This window comes from Bos indicus x Bos taurus, chromosome 16 (genome assembly GCF_003369695.1).
Source record: "Bos indicus x Bos taurus breed Angus x Brahman F1 hybrid chromosome 16, Bos_hybrid_MaternalHap_v2.0, whole genome shotgun sequence".
NCBI lineage: Eukaryota > Metazoa > Chordata > Mammalia > Artiodactyla > Bovidae > Bos > Bos indicus x Bos taurus.
Window position 1 is genome coordinate 68,199,033 of NC_040091.1, and position 21,351 is coordinate 68,220,383.

At 41.7% G+C, this 21,351-nt stretch overlaps 1 protein-coding gene across 1 annotated transcript in view; it reads right to left on the bottom strand.

Annotated features, from left to right (window-relative positions):
• Positions 1-347: 347 nt before the first annotated feature.
• CENPF (centromere protein F) overlaps positions 348-21,351 on the bottom strand; it is a 62,557-nt gene continuing 41,553 nt past the window's right edge. Inside the window, exons 14-20 of the mRNA XM_027565606.1 lie at positions 20,286-20,438; positions 15,854-16,030; positions 15,376-15,537; positions 12,969-13,131; positions 8,273-8,749; positions 5,670-5,848; positions 348-1,310 (exon numbers count right to left, since the gene is read on the bottom strand). Of these exons, the coding sequence (XP_027421407.1) occupies positions 1,107-1,310; positions 5,670-5,848; positions 8,273-8,749; positions 12,969-13,131; positions 15,376-15,537; positions 15,854-16,030; positions 20,286-20,438 (1,515 nt within the window). The 3' untranslated portion in view covers positions 348-1,106. The remainder of the gene's footprint in view (positions 1,311-5,669; positions 5,849-8,272; positions 8,750-12,968; positions 13,132-15,375; positions 15,538-15,853; positions 16,031-20,285; positions 20,439-21,351) is intronic.

Consider the following 21,351-nt stretch of genomic DNA (forward strand, 5'->3'; position numbering starts at 1 on the left):
GTTCCAGAGTTTTTGGAATTGATATGGCTCAGAATGCCTGCGTATTTACAAAACTCTGTCATCCATAAATGAGCTGGAAAACACCACATACTTGTAGCCTTGTTGATGAGAGTTAATGAGAACACGCAACGTGCTAGGCACTGGCTGGACGTGTTATATGCCTACATAATCTTCATGACCCACATTCCAAACCGTGTCTTTTTAATATAACTGAATGTGTTTTCTAAATGTAGTAGTATATTATTTGTTAGAACATTTTTACTTTTATCAAAGGCTGCTGAAGTTAGCAAGAAATGGTACCAAAGTTCATAATATATTTATATTTAGAAATCATTTGTACGTAAAACAAAGGTGAATTGAATTTTTTATTAGAAAAAATGCCATATTTTATAGACCACCATTTATGAGAATCCTACCAAAACACTACAACAAACTGGCCTTGAAGAGAAACAGCACAATGACAGAAAGCTCAAAACACTACACCTCTGAGGAGCCTGCAGCCAGGCTAATTGAAAATCGACACACAACGCCCACCACACCACAAACATGAACAGGTTATGTAAGTGAGCCAAGATTTAGAAAACACATTGGAGAGGGGAACACACCCACACACGTATCTGTGTGCATGTTTTCCTTAAAAACATGTAACAGGGTTTCCTTCATTTTACTCAACTCAAAGAAACTCTTGATCTAAAATTATTCCATGTCTAACATTATACAAAAGAAGTATCATAAAGCAAAAGTTTACATTTTCCTGGGAGCTGTCCCTTGCAAGAAAATGTTACTTGCATTTTTTAGTGTAGAATCCACATAAAAACAGGAGTTGTAATATAGTGCTTGCCATTTAAGTGTAACATTGCCAAAATGCTTTATACGGGACTATTTTACATTACAGAAGAGGAATATCAATGTAGAGGTAATCAGTGCTTCCAAACTTTTCTAATTCTTCTACAGGGGAGATCTAAATAGTCAATATATTTCTATTTAAAAGGAGTTTTCTTCCCTCTGGTACGGTGCTTGCTGATGAATAAAGACAAGCGCACAGTCACACTGCTTTCTGTTCAACAACTGCCACCTTCCAGGAGTCCTGACACACACGGGGTCTTCTACTGGACCCTACAGTTCTCGCTGCCCTTGGACTCCAGGCTGGATTCTGGGCTGGGGGCGTGGCGGCCTCGCTTGGCTCTCAGGCCCTCCCTGGGGCTGCCCACTGGACTTCTCTCGGGAAGATTACTGATGGAGAGAGATCTGCCAATGGGATCTCGGAAGGCAGTGCATGAATCCACTGGGCTCTGTTGAGAAACCTTGACCTGCAACACAAGTATGACAGTTAGAGGTCTAAAATCACATTCACATTTCTACAACATGAAAAATAAAGTCCTTATTTAGGTCATTACATTTGAAGTTCAATTCTTCCTCTAGGAGTTTGTACACAGTTTGACTATTTCTTCTACCCTAAAAACAGGCCCCCACCTAAACAGAGAAGCTAGAGAAAAGGGTCAGACATCACCTCTGATGAGCCACCTTGCAAAGCTTTCCTTGACATCTCTAATGACCAGACACTCGTTCCCAAGGCCACTGTGACCTTCTCAGATCAGAAGGTAAGCTCTCTGAGGGCAAAGACTATGTCCTCTTTACCTCTGCATCCACAGTGCCCAGAATATGCTTGACTAATAGCAAACATTCAATATTTGTGTAAGAACCCAAACCAGCTTCCATTTATCTTACTTGATCCTCTATCATGCAAATAAACATATTCCAGTGAGTCCTAACAGTTTCATAAGGTGGAAGCTTTATTTACTAGAGCCTCTTCCTCACATAATAACATTTTAATCACTCTCCTTCCATTTAAAGTCCAGAATAAAAGTAAGTTCCCTTTCCAATGTCCTGCCTTTTAAGAGAAAGGGGGATCCCACTTTTAAGAGAAAAGGGGATCTCAAAAAATGTGAGACTTTAAGAAGCAGATGAGAGGGTAACGCATTACCAGGTAATGCAACACTGGTAGGGTTGAGATTTTCTGAGGTTTCTATAGTAGTGAGAAAAAATACGGGGTCAGGAGAGAGAAAAGAGCAGGACAGATGAAATACAGAACAACGTCACAACCGAAGTGAGAGGGCAAGAGTAGACGGTTCAGGTAGGAAGACCTTTAAAAGAAAAAGAGGAAGGACTCCTAACCAGGGTGATACGTGTTCAGTACCAAGGAGGCACTGAGAAGTCCTGAGAAGCACCTATGGGACAGACCACGCCCTGCCCAACTGCCTGCCCAGGACCACCTTCTGAAGCAGAAGAAGAAAAGAATGGAAATTATTTCCCCGTGTATATTCTTTCCATAGGAAGTGTATGGTTTTAAAAGGCAGCTAAATACTTTTCATCACAGAAAACATAGTAAATCTGGCCAACAGATCAGATCCCTGGAAAGGTTGCCTCTACCTCAGATGACGTGCAGCACACTTAAAAGGGGGGGCCTTGAAGGATCAGGACTTAATGGAAAATTACTGTCCATGGAAATCTGAAGGAAAAAAACAAGAGTTTTACTGGCACTCTTTTCTTTCCTTTTTTTTTTTTTAAAGTAGAAAGCAATATAGAAGACAGACATTTCCCTTGAACCCGTGAGCTGCAGGAGAATCAAACCTTTAGTTGCACCATTAAAAGACAGAGGAGGTAAGGAGAGAGACCACACTGGGCAAAGAGAATCTGAGCTAGTAAAACTCCTTCTGAAACCCAACAGAACAGCCAAAGTCCACCCTTTGGCCTCCCCTTCCAGACTCAATTTCTTGATTCTGAATGGAGGAAACTATAGTTGGTAATCAGTTTTAACTTTGGATTTGATCCTCATGTTGGTTAGTTAGCCTCAGACTTATCCATAACTAGATGAGGTCAGGCTTCCCAGGTATTTAATCTATTAAGGGCACCCATACCCTAACTGTCTTACAAACCGTGTCTGCAGCCACAGTGGGGAGACGGCGGGTATGCAAATAGCTCATTGGAAAAGAAACTCATAAGTAGGAAAAATGGTTAAGACCCCACTAAACTGCTGACAGGCCCTGTGGTGATGGCCTCACAATCATCTCGTACAGTTGATGGATGGTCGTCTGGAGCTAACTCCCAGAGACAAAGCAGAGACTGATCCTCACCTATGCTGCATCTTACCCATGTTCCCCTTCAAACTTGTCAGCTGTCACTGACAGTTCTGTTAAATGATCTAGGAAATCTCTCAACACTCAGCCAGTGACTTTAGGTGAAGAATGATAATCCGAAGTTTCTGAGCAACCGCTTTAGGAAAGGATAACTTGCTATCTCTTTTTCCAAACTGAATGATGAAATATGCTCAGCAGATGAGGCAAGCATTTTATAAAGTGACTCAGAAAATGTTGAATTATATTAAAAATCAATAGGCTGGGTTTTGAAGGCTTGCATCTAATCACGAGTCCCCTGTAACCTCCTTTCAAGAGGAACCACCGGCCATTCATGTGCACAAGTGCACAAAATTGCCTAGCAATTCATAACCACTGGTGCCTGCTGCAGCCTATAGCCCCTGCACACACAAGTCTGCAGGAAACCATGGTTACTGCTCTGTCCTCAGCAGATGCGACAGCAGTGTGGAAAGCAGGCCCCCTAGCGTGCAAAGCTCTCTGAGAAAATAAGTTCGAACTCCACATGAAAACTGCTTTACCATCAGTTCCTCATCAAAGAAGGGAAAGTGACCCCTGCGGGAATCTTATGAGGTGATTTCCTAACACACCTGTAAACATCTATCATTGCAATCACTTCAGGACATTAACAGCTGCACTAATTTAGAAGGTATCTGTATTAGAAATGAGGACACAAGTAAACTGTTCACATAATCAGCAACATCAGAGAAGGGATACTGGGAAGAGCCAAGTACTTCATTTCAGGAATTAGACTGTGGTTAATAGCTTTGATCAAGTCTGGAAGCTTCACTCTTTAAAGGCACTAGTTACCTTATGGAAAAGAAACTGTTCTTACGGTCCCTGGAGAGTTAGGACCTACTCCAGTACACTTCAGTGTTCTACGGTTCCCAACATTTAAAAGTTAACTCCAAACGTGAGTGAGTGAGTGAGTAAGAAAGAAAAATAGAGAAACGTGGGTTGGAGGTGGGAGGACTGATGGGGAAGGGAAAGAAATACGCACAAAATAGCAGAATATTTCTAACTGTAAGTCATAGATGGGCCCATTTTAATGAGTGAAAGAAAATCTCAGACCCTTCTTCCTCAGCCCCCAGTTAATAAAATCTTTATTATAATGTAAGTTATGAACAAAACTCAACTGTAGATATAAATTCCTTAATCCTTAGAGCTCTTATATATCAGCATAACAAACATTTGCTTAAATGTTGCTTTGATGCAACTACTCACCAAAGTCTTTGTATTTGGTATCTAAAATCCTAATGAGGAACACGCCTGCCCACTTAACAAGTATTATATTATACAAATAAGGGTTACTACACCTTCAAAGTTTCGTTGGCTGGGTCAGGGTAATCTGATTGAATACTTAAACTCTAACCAATAAGCAATGGAGAAAGAACTGGCAACCCACTCCAGTACTCTTGCCTGGAAAATCCCATGGATGGAGGAGCCTGGTAGGCTACAGTCCATGGGGTCTCAAAGGGTCAGACACGACTGAGCGACTTCACTTTCACTTTTCACTTTCATGCATTGGAAAAGGACATGGCAACCCACTCCAGTATTCTTGCCTGGAGAATCCCAGGGACGGGGGAGCCTGGTGGGCTGCTGTCTATGGGGTCACACAGGGTCGGACATGACTGAAGCGACGCAGCAGCAGCAGCAGCAGCAACCAATAAGCAAAGTACAATCACAATATTAAAAACAAAAATTCTGTAAGCTATTCCAGAAACTTTCAACAAGATTCCTGTGATCCCTAGTCTGAGAAACAATAGGAAAAGAGCAAGACTGGAGCTGAGAGAGAGAGGTGTTAACTCCAGGTAGGTTCAATCTTTATTGAGTCTTATTTTCTTCATCCTTTTATAATAAGTACTTACAAGAGTTCAATAAAATAAAATAAAACTGAGTTCCCTAAAATTCATGTACTTTGCAGACATAAATGGTAGCTGCTGGTATGGCTATGAAGCAAACACACTCTGTGCTTTAAATAACTTGACTGGGCTGTTTGCAAGGTGCAGAGAGGCCCCTAAGATTCCAACCCTTTCTCACTTCAACAATCAAAATAGAGACATCCACAAACAGAGCCCCTTTCTTTAGACATCTACTGAAACATGTGCTTTTTGTAGACAGTCAAGGAGTAACAAACACTAAGAATCACAGCCAGGGGGCAGAGGGGTGAGAGGGAGCCTGTAAACAAGCAAAGACCACTGCCTGTGCTGCGTCCTTCCAAGGTTCTGCCCAAAACTCGCTAACACACCCTTGGAGCTCCGCTCTGACAACACCGTTTGCCATCAGACTGTGTATCAGCAGCCTGCTGGGTCAAGGATGAGATTGTGCGGCAGGATAACATGACGCCTGTCCTCGCATCTGCTTGCTACTCTCCTCACTACTGACTTATTTATACCACAGGGAGAAGGTCAGACTTCGAAGAGCTCCTGAGTCAGCCGGTGCAGCGTCAAAGCCTTGCCCAGATGCCGCTCTCATTTCCTGGATTTCACACAGTAGATACATGTTCACAGAGTTTACCTTTTGTGATCTGCTGCCACCAGCTGTTGGTTTGGAGGTCTCGGTGAGATTTTCTTTGTCGAGACTTGGCGGGGATGCTGCTAACTTCTGGGCAGCAAGGCGGGGGCTGGTCCTGGTTGCCATGGTTGTCCTCCGCAGGATGTAGGGGCTAGTCTTTCCGGTGGGGATGTCGGCAAACCCTAAGGGCACAAAACTGATTGTCAGCACTGCTGGCTACAATTCCATCAGCCTCCCCAGTGGGAGTGATATTCACGAGTGGCATTCATGAGTGAGCAAGGATAAGGGTGACTCCAAAACCACTTCCTCCTCACCGCAGTGGGTAGTTTTATTTTTATTCATAATTTTATTCATAATTACCCTGGGAGGCAGCAAACAGTAAATCCCTAACAGGTGGGTTTTTTTTTTTTTTTTTCTTATTAGAAACATAAGAAACAACATGGGGAAAAGGGAGGTGGGGGCGGAAATAATATTAAAGAGAAAAAAGTTCTTCCTGCTTCTACTAAACAAATCGGCAGGCATTCCTGTGAGACGGACTGGAGGGGAAAATAAGGCAGGTAAAATGGAAAGAGACAGGCAAAAGAAAAGGCCTGCTCTTGTGGAAAGGGGGAAAATGTGGAGTCACAACAGCTACTTGCAGTGACTACTCTCACGTAGAAAGACTGGATGGGAGGAGAGTCTGGATCTCGCTAAGAGCGATTTCCCTCCGCATCATCTCCCCCTGTAGAGGGAACTGACGCAGCTTGTGATGACCAAGAGGAGAACAGCAATCCCGAGGACACTAAAAGAAAGCATGTCACACAGGCTCAGAACAGCTTTAAAGTAACTACATTAACTACAAGAGCCTGTGTTTTTGCTTTGTTTTTAACCCCTTACCTACAAATAAAAAACAGTAATGAAAAAGAGCAAGCTAACTATTTGGAGGTTAGATTTCCTAAGGGTTAGAATTACTCAGAATAGTGCCTTCAAACCATCTATGGGAAAAAAAAAAAACCAAAACTTTCTTCCTTTGTTTTCCCCCCAAATCACTTCCCAGAATTTTTCCTATATTAGTTTCATGTGTACAACACAGTGATTCACAAGTTGTAAAGGTTATATTCCATTTCAGTTATTATAAAATATTGGCTACATTACTGGGTCTCTTCACTATGCTGAATGATACATCCTTGTAGCCTATTTATTTCAAACATAGTCATCTGTACCTCCTAATCTCCTGCACCCATCTTGCCCGTCCCCCTGTCCTCGCTCCACTGGTAACCACTGGTTTGTTTTCTATATCCCAGAATTCATTTTTAAAAATAAATAGTTATTGGAGTAGAGTTGCTTTACAAGGTTGTGTTAATTTCTACTGTACAGCAAAGTGAATCAGCTACACGTATGCGTGTAGCCCCTCTCTGTGGAACTGCGCTCCCATTCAGGTCACCACAGAGTGCTCAGTAGAGCTCCCTGTGCCATACAGCGCGTGCCGCTTCATTCAGTTAGCTGTGTCAGGCTCCTGGTGACCCTTTGGACTGCAGCCCACCAGGCTCCTCTGTCCACGGGATTTCCCAGGCAAGAATATAGAGTGGGTCACCATGCCCTCCTCCAGGGGATCTTCCCGATCCAGGAGTGGAACGCTGGTCTCCTGCATTGGTAGGCGGACTCTTTATTTATCATTCATAAAGAATATTATTTATTCTGTATCACCTGGGAAGCCCATGCTATACAGTAGGTTCTCATTAGTTACCTATTTTATACACAGGATCAACAATGTCATATGTCAATATATATATATACGTCAGTACTAATCTCCCAATTCATCCTGCCTCCCCGCTTTTCCTCTTGGTGTCTCTATGTTTCTTCTCTACTTCTGTGTCTCTATTTCAGCTCTATCAATAAGACCATCTATACCAATTTTTTCAGATTCCACATATACACATTAATATATGATATTTGTTTTTCTCTAGTTCTATGGGAAAGAAGAGGGGTGGGGAGTAATCTCTCATCTGCTGTGGAATGATACTTTTGTATAATACAATAAGAATGAGTATAATAAAAACTGATTATGTGCTTGGATATTGAAAACAGCAAAATAGCAAATAGCTATGAAAATTTAAAACTCTAACTCATGATTTCTATACATTGTTTTGGTCATGGGCCAGTAGCAAACGTTCCTAGACTGGCCCCAGTCTCTGGGCTACATGTTGAAGAACACTGGGTTAAAAAAAACAACAACGTGGTAAGCAGCTCCAGCCAGGAGCCAGCATCATGGGGCCCGTCCTTCAGCTTCCCTACTACCTGGGTCACACAACACTAAAGGTGGGAAACTTGAAGGGTTATCTTCAATTTGGGGATTTTCAGCACAGAAATATCAAATTCCAAACAGTTTTCTGACAGTCATTTTTCAAATCTCCTAGTATTTTTTGTACTGTGACATAAGTAATTAGATCTGTCATTCTCTCATGACAGAAAAGAAAGCATATACCTTACCAAGTTAACAGTGGACTACTGCTTCTGAAGATTAATTAGGACCATGGCATAATAACCCCAAAATACAAATGCTTCTTTTCTTTTTGTATGTGAATTTTTTTTAAAAGAACACAAATACTTTTAAAATTATGTCATACCTTTCTTTACAACTTCTGGAAGCCCCTCTGGCTCAAATTCAGCATCTTCTGCATCCTCTGCAAGGTGAGTACCACTTCTGATGGCTTTCCTGCTTTTTTTAGAAAATGTCTCTGGTGTAGAAGGCGTGGTTTCTCCGCCATCCTCCCGAATCCCACTGGACCTTTGCCTTTTGCCTGAAGATTTATTTTGGCCGGATGGTAACTTCTTCTCAGTGGCAGAAGGGACTGGGGATGGTCCTGGAGCAAGCGAATTCACCAAAGGAGAGCTCCGAAGATTCAGTTTAGATTGTTGTGAACTCAGACGAGCAACTTGTGTTTCTAACATCTCCTTGGCTTTCTCTAACTTCTCATGGCTTATGAGCAGGGAACAGTATTTATCCAGGTATTCGTCTGCCTCCTTGGTTTTTTCTTCAAGGGTTTCTTTCAGTTCTTTCATTTCAGTTATTAATTCGTCGACATTAGCATCCACGACGGTATCTGTCAAAAGTAAAATGACAAATCATTTGTAACGTGACACTTCTCTAGTTAACACTGGGCATCATCAAGCAGATAACCTTAGACTTGCTCTTGATTTTTTTTATTTTGGAAATGGGGGAAAATGTAGCTACAGATGGTTCTTATATTTCAAACAGCTCTTGTTTGGTAGGGATTGTATCAAGATACATATTCTCGTGAGTTACAGACTTATTGTTGTTTACTGGCTAAGTCATGCCCAATTCTTTTGAGACCCCACAGACTATATAGCCCACCAGGCTACTCTGTCCATGGGATTTCCTAGGCAAGAATACTGGAGTGGGTTGCCATTTCCTTCTCCAGGGATTGAACCCGCATCTCCTCCTCGGCAGGCAGATTCTTTACCACTTTGTAGGCAGTCTTCAGCCAACAGGGGAGCCCATGTACTTACTGGGATAGTTTAAATATAACCCATCAATATCTCAAACTCGGATTTCAGCCAATCCATCAAACCACCTTGTAGTTATCATACTACATAAAATGAATGAATTTATTGCACCCTCTATATTCCTCTGTCCATCCTTTCTATTTTAAGTGAATGAATGAACAGTAAAAGTCGACAGAGAATATAAAGTCATGGTTGTAAAGGCTTTGGGAGACAGTTCAGTTGCTCAGTCATGTCCTACTCTTTGCGACCCCATGGACTGCAACACTCCAGGCCTCCCTGTCCATCACTAACTCCCAGAGTTTACTCAGACTCATATCCCTTGAGTCCGTGATGCTATCCAACCATCTCATCCTCTGTCATCCCCTTCTCCTCCTGCCCTCAATCTTTCCCAGCATCAGGGTCTTTTCTAATGAGTCAGCCCTTCGCATCAGGTGGCCAAAGTACTGGCGTTTCAGCTTCAGCATCAGTCCTTCCAATGAATATTCAGGACTGATTTCCTTTAGGTTGGATCTCTTTGCAGTCCAAGGGACTCTCAAGAGTCTTCTGCAACACCACAGTTTACAAGCATCAATTCTTCAGCACTCAGCTTTCTTTATAGTCCAACTCTCACATCCATACATGACCACTGGAAAAAGCATAGCCTTGACTACATAGACCTTTGTTGGCAAAGTGATGTCTCTGCTTTTTAATATGCTGTCTAGGTTGGTCATAACTTTCCTTCCAAGAAGTGTCTTTTAATTTCATGGCTGGAGTCACCATCTGCAGTGATTTTTAGCCCCAAAATTAAAGTCTGTCACTGTTTCCACTGTTTCCCCATCTATTCGCCATGAAGTGATGAGACCAGATGCCATGATCTTAGTTTTCTGAATGTTTAGTTTTCAGCCAACTTTTTCACTCTTGTCTTTCACTTTCATCAAGAGGCTCTTTAGTTCTTCTTCACTTTCTGCCATAAGGGTAGTATCATCTGCATACCTGAGGTTACTGATATTTCTCCCTTGATTCCAGCTTGTGCTTCATCCAGTCCAGCATTTCTCATGATGTACTCTGCATATAAGTTAAATAAGCAGGTTGACAATATATAGCCTTGACGTACTCCTTTCCTGATCCCTTACGATTATACAAAGGAAGTGACAAATAGATTCAAGGGATTAGATCTGATAGACAGAGTGGCTGAAGAACTATGGATAGAGGTTCATGACATGGTACAGGAGGCAATGATCAAGACCATTTCCGAGAAAAAGAAATGCAAAAAGGCATAATGGTTGTCTGAGGAGGCCTTACAAATAGCTGTGAAAAGAAGAGAAGCGAAAGGCAAAGGAGAAAAGGAATGAGATACCCATTTGAATGCAGAGTTCCAAAGAATAGCAAGGAGAGATAAGAAAGCCTTCCTCAGCCATCAATGCAAAGAAACAGAGGAAAACAACAGAATGGGAAAGACTAGAGATATCTTCAAGAAAATCAGAGATACCAAAGGAACAATTCCTGCAAAGATGGGCACAATAAAGGACAGAAATGGTATGGACCTAACAAAAGCAGAAGATATTAAGAAGAGTTGGCAAGAATACACAGAACTGTACAAAAAAGATCTTCATGACGCAGATAAGCACAATGGTGGGATCACTCACCTAGAACCAGACATCCTAGAATGCAAAGTCAAGTGGGCCTTAGGAAGCATCACTACAAACAAAGCTGGTAGAGGTGATGGAATTCCAGTTGAGCTATTTCAAATCCTAAAAGATGATGCTGTGAAAGTGCTCCACTCAATATGCAAGCAAATCTGGAAAACTCGGCAGTGACCACAGGACTGGAAAAGGTCAGTTTTTATTCCAATCCAAAAGAAAGGCAATGCCAAAGAATGCTCAAACTACTGCACAATTGCACTCATCTCACAGGCTAGTAAAGTAATGCTCAAAATTCTCCAAGCCAAGCTTCAACAGTACATGAACTGAGAACTTCCAGATGTTCAAGCTGGTTTTAGAAAAGGCAGAGGAACCAGAGATCAAATTGCCAACATCTACTGGATCATCGAAAAAGCAAGAGAGTTCCAGAAAAACATCTATTTCTGCTTTATTGAATATGCCAAAGCCCTGTGTGGATCACAACAAATTGTGGACAATTCTTCAAGAGATGGGAGTATCAGACCACCTGACCTGCCTCCTGAAAAATCTGTATGCAGGTCAGGAAGCAAGTTAGAACTGGACATGGAACAACAGACTGGTTCCAAATCAGGAAAGGAGTATGTCAAGGCTGTATACTGGGATACAGGCAGGGGCCAATGAAAAGACTGTAGAATCCAGTATATATGAAGAACTCTTACAATAATAAAAAGAAAACAAACAAAAAAAAATGGACAAGAGTGCTTGAACTGGTATTTCTTCAACAAAAACACAGAAATTCCCCACAAGCACATAAAACACCCACTTAGAATGGCTACTTAAAAAGAAGTCATGATAACGTAAATGCTAACCAACTAAAAAGTAACGTACTACACAGGAATGACAACAGAAAAGGTTCTTGTAAAGTAACTACATCTTCCTTTCATATGAGAAAGTAAACTGACATTATAAAAATGCTTTATCCAGAAATACCAATTTAGTCATATAGCTTAGCACATCAAAGTGGCCAAACAAGCAAAATTACCTCTACCTGGCAAAGTTGGGAAACAGGACAGGGGTTTAAGGGCTTCCCTAGTGTCTCAGACAGTAAAGAATCAATCTGGAATGTGGGAGATCCAGGTTCGATCCCCAGGTCAGGAGGATCTCCTGGAGAAGGGAACAGCAACCCACTCCAGTATTCATGGCTGAGAAATCCCATGGACAGAGGACTTGCCTAGCAGGCTACACAGTCCATGGTGTCACAGACAGTCAGACATGAGTAAGCGACTTTCACTTTTTTCACTTTAAGGGCATATTAATTTTTTTTTGAAAGCATGTGCATGTTTTACACCATGATGATTTTTAATAAAAATAAAATTTGTGTAAAAAAAAAAGACAAGTCCAAAGAAGTGCTGAAAACTGCGTGGAGGCAATGGAGGATCTAACGGACAAGGGTTTGAAGGACACTACATGGGAAGATGTCTCAGTCACTTGCAGCTGCCTGGTTGGTGTTGATTCCATCCTTGAAGCCCCAGTCTCTTCTGCCTACTCTTCTCAGCAGGGAACACTGTGGACCCCTCCCCCCTGCCAAACTACGTACGGTCCAGAAGAGCCATGCGTACTATATTTGCCATCATCTATCCATACAGAAAAAGCATTCCACTCTAGGGGTGTATGTAGAGAAAAGTGACAAAAAGCATTGTCACTTTGTTTCATTGTATTTACACACCCAAAAATGTAGTCCCCAACCTTCCTATTTAGTAGGGCCATGGATACCAGAATCATCTGTTGGTAAATTACCAGTGCCAGCTCAGAGGCCAATCTTCCTTTGATGTAGGAACTATGTAATGGACATCCACATGAATAACTCTTCTTGGAAAGGCTCATTAGCAAACAGGGCTGCCAGGTTTTTGCACATTTGATAGAACAGAAGGTGCAGTCGTTCTATTTTTAAAATGCAGGCTTCATTCTGAATCCCGTTAATGACCCCAGCCCGAGCACAAAATTCAGAAATTGGAAAATGGTCTGCCGCTCAATCTCGACGTGCTGCCACAGAACAGATCACGGTCCACGCTTCCGGGGCAGACACACCAGTGTGTGACATCACTAGTCGGCGCCAGTGAGGGCTTGTCGATGTGTATGTGACGTCACTAGTCGGCGCCAGTGAGGGCTTATCGATGTGCGCCGGGCTAGCACCCACCTGCTCTCTGTTTCTCCTGTGCAGCTTCAAGATGAGATAGTTCTTTCTGCAACATCACCTTTTCCTCTTCCAGCTGTTTACAGGATTTCACCAACAACTTTATTTTACTCTGGGCACGATCGTTTTCCTTCTTCAATTTATCTGCATGTTTTAGATTTTCCATCTACAAAACAAAAGCAATTCCACTTAAAAACCTTGAATTGCTTTTCGTGGGCATATGGAAAAATAACAATGAGATATAATTAAGAATCATATGCTGTAAGTTTAAGAACAAGACAAAACATCTAAAGATGCATAAAACAATTCCTCGTCTCTGTTCAGTGTCCTAAGTCCCCCCAGTAAACACTGTCTTTGTCACTCCCTTTCTTAACATAATGTCCTACTAAGTAAGTAGCCCGGTGTATCTGTGTTTATCCAATGGGAGGCACACCCGGGAGGTAGGGGCGTGGGTCCATGGACATATTCTTGGTGGGCAGAACACTCCGGATGAGAGGATTGTGTCCCATTTGCCATTCTTGTGCTGTTGCAGTTTCAATGCCTCAGATGACATTTGCCGAGTCACACCAGATGAAGGCCAGAGATGTGGCTCACAACACTAATTTAAAGCCAAATGATATTATGGTTTATAACATAAATTTAAATGTTGAAGTAACTCAAACAAAAAGTGAACAGAATGGTGGGAGAATTATGTCATCAAGCACTTCTTAGTAGTACATGTTCATAGTTCCTTAAGCACAATTGCAAAATCAAAAAAACAAGTTCTGAAAATGATTTATAGGCAAAACTTGACCTGAACAGATATAAAGGAATTTATAGTCTTTATTTATCCCAGCTTGTGAAAATATTCATACATTTTGCTATAAAAGTATGAATTTGATTATGAAGTATCACCCCAGACTCTGATAAGATATTATGTGATATGTGGCATATGCACTGCATTATCTAATATCTAAGAAATACAGAATTCTAAAATAATATAGCTCTAGAGTTTCTGATAAGAGATCATAAACATACAAAGACAGACCAAACTATCAAAAAAAAGAAAGAAGAAGCTTAGCAGCACATTGATGTTACAAGTAGATTTCCCTCTTTGTACATTTCACCTTGAAATAATTTCATCAGCAATGTTGCAATAAATCTGCACTTTCAGAATTTTCTATTTCTGAGTCCAAATATAAATGGATTAGAGACAGATTTAATTCAATTTCAACAATGCTTATCAACTTCAATAAAATTATGAGATTTGAATAGACTCAACTAACAATGTACCATTTTGTACATATATAAATAGACATTCCCCACAGTACAACTGTCAAAGATTTTAAAAAAGGAGAAAGTAAGTAAATTAAAAAGTAGACCTGAAGCAATTTCTTTCTGTTATTAAACCTAATATCTCTCATTTTGTAGCAACAGGACATTATTGATCATTAATGTTATTTTAAACTTAGTTTGTATTTCCTTGGTATATTTCCTTCACCATGATAATTATATAAGACTATAAACATAAGAAATCTATACCTAGTTATCTAACTTTTCTGAAAGGTATTTACTTTCCAGGTTCATATTTTACATTCTGGATGGCATTTGTTTTATGCAAAGTATTTGTGGGAATGAAATCAGCCTCCTTCTCTAGGAAGAACTACTATAGGACTTCCTATACTCTAACAATGGAACTTTCCAGGTGGTACGGTGGTGAAGAATCCGTCTGCCAATGCAGGAGACGCAAAAAACATGGGTTGAACCCCTAGGTAGGGAAGATCCCCTAGAGTAGGAAACGGCAACCCATTCCAGTATTCTTGCCCAGAAAATTCCATGGACAGAGGAGCCCAGTGGGCTACAGTCCACGGCGTCGCAAAGAGTTGGACATGACTGAGCAACTGAGCCCACACACATAGTCTAACAATACTGAGATTGGGGTTCACTTTTTTTCCTAAAGAAAAAAGTTTGATGGTCCCTGCATCGAGAGGAAGAGGAGAACGTACACATATGTATGGCTGGCCGAGCGCTTGGCCCACCTTGAGCCCCAAAGTCATGGGAAAGGTTTGGTGATAGTAGTGAACCTGAAGGCCAATCATTAAGACTTTCACCACATCATTATCTATGTCTGGAGGGGCTTGCTGTCCTCTGTTATAGGCTTGATCTTCATATCCACTTCCGGAAGTCTCTGACATCCTCTACTTTGACAGGATGCACTGAGTGATGAATAAAGTATGCTCAAGCTATGGAACTGCATGCTGTCCTCTCATTTGTAGAAACAACTCAGCAGACAACTGATGAATGATTTTATTTATCACTACAAAAACTTTTTCATGAAAATTAAAATGAAAACACTTAATTTCATACCACTAAAACCACTGTTACATGTATAAGCCATTCTAAGTTATGAAGTAATGATAAGTGTACATACCTTGGTTTTCTTCAATTCTTCTAAAATCTCAGTGGTCGCTTTCAAAGAATTATTGAGTTCTTCTTTACTGGACTTTAAGAGGTCTATCTCCACCTTCTGTGAGCTGAGACATTCCTCCTTAGAAGTCAGTTTCTCTCGGTATGTCTGGATTTCCATTTCATGCTAGGGCAAAAAAAAATGTTACTTTAGCCAGGAGGCTCAAGTAAAAACATCATAAGGGAAACAAACAGAAAAGAAAACTGCTATTCCAAAGACCATGGTTTTTGGAACTCTCTCCAAGATGGAAATGTAACAAGGCATAAAATAAGACACGTGCAAATAACTGAGGGAAAGAAAGGGAAGTTAATAGAATGAGACCATTCACAAAATTGTGAAGCATAACTATAATACACAACACTGGCTTCCTTGCAAAAAGTGCCTCATCACCACCACCGACACACTCTTCAGCCTGCCCAGTCACCAGACCACGCATTTTTACCTGTTTGTTTGTATCCAGAAGCAAAGCCTGATGTTTGTTTTCAGCTTCCTGAAGCCGTAGCTGATATTCAGCTATTTCTCCTCTCATTTTCCCTTGTTCTTCCATACGGTCTTTGTGTACACAATCCAAACTCTTCTTCAATTCACTATTTTCTAGCATGAGCTCCTTCAGTTGACCCTAATGAGAAAAACAATAAAATTATGGGAAGATAATTAAGAACCTGGACATATATATTTAGGAACACTGAGTATGGAAGGGAAAAAAATCATTTATAGGCAAGACAAAATCTACATAGAATTAGTGCTATAATCCTTAGCAATGTACAGTTGATGTTCTATAGCCACAGATTAAACATCTACAAATTTAACCAACTACAAAACAAAAATATTCCACCTCCCCTCCCCCAAAATTCCAGACAGTTCCAAAAAGTTAAACTTGAATTTTCTGTGTACCAGGAATTTTCCACACAGCATTTACATTGTATTTACATATTCTAGTGAGTTACTTATTGCTGTTGTTTAGTCGCTCAGTCCTGTACAATTCTTTTCAACCCGATGGACTGGGGCCCACTGTCCCTCTGTCCATGAGGACTCTCCAGGCAAGAATACTGGAGTGGGTTGCTCTGGAAGATCCAGAGGATCTTCCCAACCCAGGTATCGAACCCAGGTCTCCCACACTGCAGGTGGATTCTTTATTGTCTGAGCCACTAGGGAAGTCCAAGAATACTGAAGTGGGTAGCCTATCTCTTCTCCAGGGGATCTTCCTAAACCGGGATCTCCTGCATTGCAGGCAGAGTACTTACAGCTATTTACATAGTATTAGGTATTTTATGTAATCCAGTATGGGCTTCCCAGGTGGCTCAGTGGTAAAGAATCCACCTGCCAATGCAGGCACAGAAGACTTGGGTTCGATCCCTGGGTTGGGAAGATCCCCTGAAAGAGGAAATGGCAACCCACTGCAGTATTCTTGTCTGGAATATCCCAAGGACAGAGAAGCCTGGCAGGCTACTGTCCATGGAGTTGCAGAGTCGGACATGACTTAGCAACTGAGCACATGCAGACTTAAAGTATACAGGAGGATGTGTATAGGTTATATGCAAACACTATGCCATTTTATATGAGGGACTTGAACATCTGTGAATTTTGGAAACTGGAGGGGCCTAGAACCCATCTCCTGTGGATACTGAGGGATGACTTAATTCACTTTAAATGGCGACTTCACCTCCAGGGGCAATTTCCTTTGTTCCAACCCCAGGTCACCTCCACAAGGAGTACAGGATCTCTGAAACCTCAACTTCATAACTAAGATACCCTGGACCAAACCTTCCTTGGCTCCCTTGGCTTCTCACTTTTTAAAGTACTTCTATTATGGTAATTTCTTGACCTCATCAACAGCACCACCAACACCTTTACACTCAAGCCCCCTTCCTTGGCCAGCTTACGTGCATCTTCTGTCACTTGAAGAATTTCCTTCCACATGCTCCCCACTCCTCTGGCCCCTCTCTCCCTTCATGGTGCAGGACTAGCAAAACTGCAGCCCTAGAGGCATCTGGCTTCTCTGTGCGTGATCCCAAATAGCTGTTCCTACATGTGTTTATATACATGCTGTGTTCACTTTCTCATCAACCACTCCTCAACCCGCTCCAACCTTTTATCCCAGCTCCTCCTGAAACAGCATCATCAAGCTCCATGTTACAAACCCCATTCTTTAGCCGTCATCTCTTTCAACCTCTGAGCAGAATCTGATGCTGCTGACCACTCCTTCAGTCCCAAGACAGCCTCCACTCGTGCCTTCAGGAACAGGACACTCTCCTGGTTTGCCTCCTCCTGTCTTCTCAGTTCCTTTGCTGCCTCTTCCTCCTGTCTCACCCTACTTGCTGGGGGGTCACCTGGGCTGGGCCCTGAGCTGCCTCTTCACCTTCTCTTCTCCATCTGTATTTTCTACCATCCTCATAATTTTTAAACACTACCTATACTGTGAACTAGCCAAATTCATGTATCTTTCCTAAATCTTCCCTTCAATCACCAGCCCCCTGTGTTTTGTGTCACTTTAGATTGTACTCTAGTTCTTTACCATCTCTTCCTACTGCTCCAACCTTCTTGCATATTATTTTCCATCTGACTTCAGCCACAATGGTTTCCTTTCAATTGTGAAAATGTCCATAGGTGTTTATAATTTCAGAGTTTTGTTGCCCGCCCGCCCCCCCCCCCCCCCGCCTTTTTTGGCTGCTCCACGTCTTCTCAGCACACAGGATCTTCAACCTTCATCACAGCATGCGGGATCTTATAGTTGAGGCATGTGAACTCTCAGTCGCGGCACATGGGACCTAATTCCCTGACCAGGGATAGCACCCAGGGCCCCGGCATTGGGAGCACAGAGTCTTCATCACTGGACCACCAGGGAAGTCCCTAATTTCAGATTTTGTCACACTGCTCTATAGACTTAGAAGGCTCCCTCCTTGGTCGTGTTCTTCACATGGTGACTTCTTGCCTCGCAGTGGCATTCTCAGACAACCTTGTCTAAATTAGGTTGTTCCCTACTCCGATACCCAACTTCCCAAACATTCTGCAGAAAGGATCTTGTTTCCTTTATCACACTTAACAGTCGTGTTTTTTTTTTTTTTAATAATAATTTATTTATTTGGCAACACTGGGTCTCCACTGCTGCACACGGGCTTTCTCTAGTTGCAGCAAGGGGGGGACTGCTCTCTAGTTCTGGTGCCTGGACTTCGCACTGCAGCGTACCTCCTATTGCAGAGCACAGGCTCAGTAGTTGGGCCCGGACTTCGCACTGCAGCGTACCTCCTATTGTAGAGCACAGGCTCAGTAGTTGGGCACATGGCCTTAGCTGCCTCAGGGTCTGTGGAATCTCGCCAGACCAGGAATCAAACCAGTGTCCCCTGCAGTGGCAGGCAGAATCTTAACCACTGGACTACCAGGGAAGTCTTATAGCACTCGAAGCGTTTATGATTATTTTATACATTTCCTATGGAGTGATTTATTGTGTCGAGATGGTAAGCTCTGTGAGTGCAGAAACCACTGGATAGCTATCGTTCCCCGTTCTATCCTCTGACCTTAGTAGTATTTACAGAATGAATAAAGCCATTGCAGACCAACACGCTCATACATACAGCCTTCAGGCTGAACACTTAGCTTTTTTTTTTTTTTTTTTGTAGAGCCTATAAATGAAATGCAAGTAACAATATACTAGGGATACTCTCAAACTGCTCAGTCCCAAGCAGATTTCAGCAGGTGCAGGACTCAGATATCATTCATAGGAACTCCTTCCACATAGCATTGCCACAAATCCCATGAACCAATTGCTGAGATTAAATGCCAAAGCGTTTCCATTTTTATTAAATATCATATTTAAAGAAACGCACAGGGCTTCCCTGGTAGTTCAGTGGTTAGAATCCACCTTGCAATGCGGGGGACATGGGTTCCATCCGTGGTCCGGAAGATCCTATAAGCCACAAGCAACTAAGCCCACGTGCCGTAACTACTGAGCTTGGACTCCAGAGCCCGTGCTCCACAACAAGAGAAGTCACGGCAGCGAGAAGCCTGAGCACTGCAACTAGACTAGCCTCCACCCTCTATAACTAGAGAAAGTCCACAGGCAGCAACAAAGACACAGCAAAGACATACAGTTAAGAATTTTTTAAAAACCTACCTTATTTTAAAAAAAAGCACAAATTTCCCCCATTTCTTATACAGGCTATTCCAAATATCACTGCAACTTTATGTGATTATTCTGGTTCATAATCACAATTATATTTTCCTATCCTTTTCTAAAAACTACTTGGGGATGAAGTTGCACACGGACTATATGGATACAGGAATTTTACCATCTGGCTGCATGGTAGCTGCTACCTAAGTCTCGTTGTTAAGAGATTCAGGAGAAAGCACGTGAATCAGCAATGTCTATTATGAGACCAGCAGTGGGAGTGGCAGCCCAAATGCTATAGTTCTGCCACCACCTGCCCTAAAATAGCACCCCAAGACTGCTCCAACTTTACATTTTACTGTGACTCTCTGTTACTTTGTTAGTTCTTTGCAAGATCAGTGCATCTGTCTCTAGCAACACTCTGGCTTGTAATCTGGGGCAGGCCAGGAAAACAGCCTACTGAAAGCTGCATGCAATCCATTTCTGGTATGAGTTAATATAGTCAGAAGGGCTGTCTTCTATGAAAAACATATCTGGGCTCCTTGACAGGTATTTTGATGTGTTTGGGGGCCTCTTTGGACTCCTTCAGGGCTCATGACAGTGCTGGATGGCAAAGATTACTGCAGGTCTGACCATGACATAGCTTTGGGTTATTCTTTTCAAAAGCTAATAAAAGTTTGATACATCTCAGAAGATCTTACAAAAACAAACAAGGAGAGAGTACACAAGAATTATTAGAGTGTAATGAATCTGTCATAGAGAAACTTACTTTGCTGCTCTTCACTTCTTCCAACATTAAATTTAATTCTTCCGTTAGCCTGTTTTTCTCCCCACTAAATTCTTCTTTCAGTGCCACCGTTTTTTGTATCACTGCATGTATTTCCTTCTGAAACTCAGTTTCCTTCACAGTCATTGTGTTTACCTGAAATTTCATCTTTCATTAGGATCTGCTTATGGTTGTCTGTTTGATCAAATTAATCACTGTGACACAGCATATTTGTGACATTCACATCCCTCCAATAATAAAATAAAACCCAGCTAATCCTCCCGTTATTAATCCACTCAAATAATATTCTCAAAACCGACTGATAAGCTTGCCTTTTCTTCTCTGCAAGATTTAACAAAAAACAGCAATAAGGAAAGGAATGACAAAGAAAGATAATATTAGCGAATCTTAAAATCCTTCATAGAGGTAATGATTTGAATTAAACTTAAACACCAGAAAGTATTTACGAGGCAGTGACTTAATCGATCAACCCTTGGATCTCTTATGTATTCTCTAGAGCCATGCTAAAACGCAAGAAACAGGATGATAGTTTGTTAAAACCAGTTAAAGCAGGATTGTTTGCATCCATCCCTACACCAGACTGAAATAGCCCAGTAAAGTCTGTCTAACTGTCTCTACCATAACTGCTATCACTTGCAAGCTATGCAAAAACTTGAAATTCTTGGAAAATATTGAGATATGATTGACTGTATTTTCTGGATAATCTACTTGTCCAATAAAAACTTAATTTGAAGGAATCACTTTCCTAGATCAGTAAGTATAGGGGAAATTTTTAACTTTTCTTTAATAGAGTTTCCTGATGGCAGATCTTCCCTTTCATCATCAGCTAACAAAACAGGAGAGTGCCCAAAGAGAACGGGGCTGAAAGCACAAAATCCCTACGAGGGACATGTCCTGGGAGCCATGAGGGTTCTGTTGGTTATAATTATATCAGTATCTTTAACAGTTATTTCCCCTAAAGGCAAAAATGGCAGGGCAGAGGCAAAAGTGATCTCTACTGATTCTGACTAATATGTGTTATACTCTCTACAGCAGTGGTACTCAACTG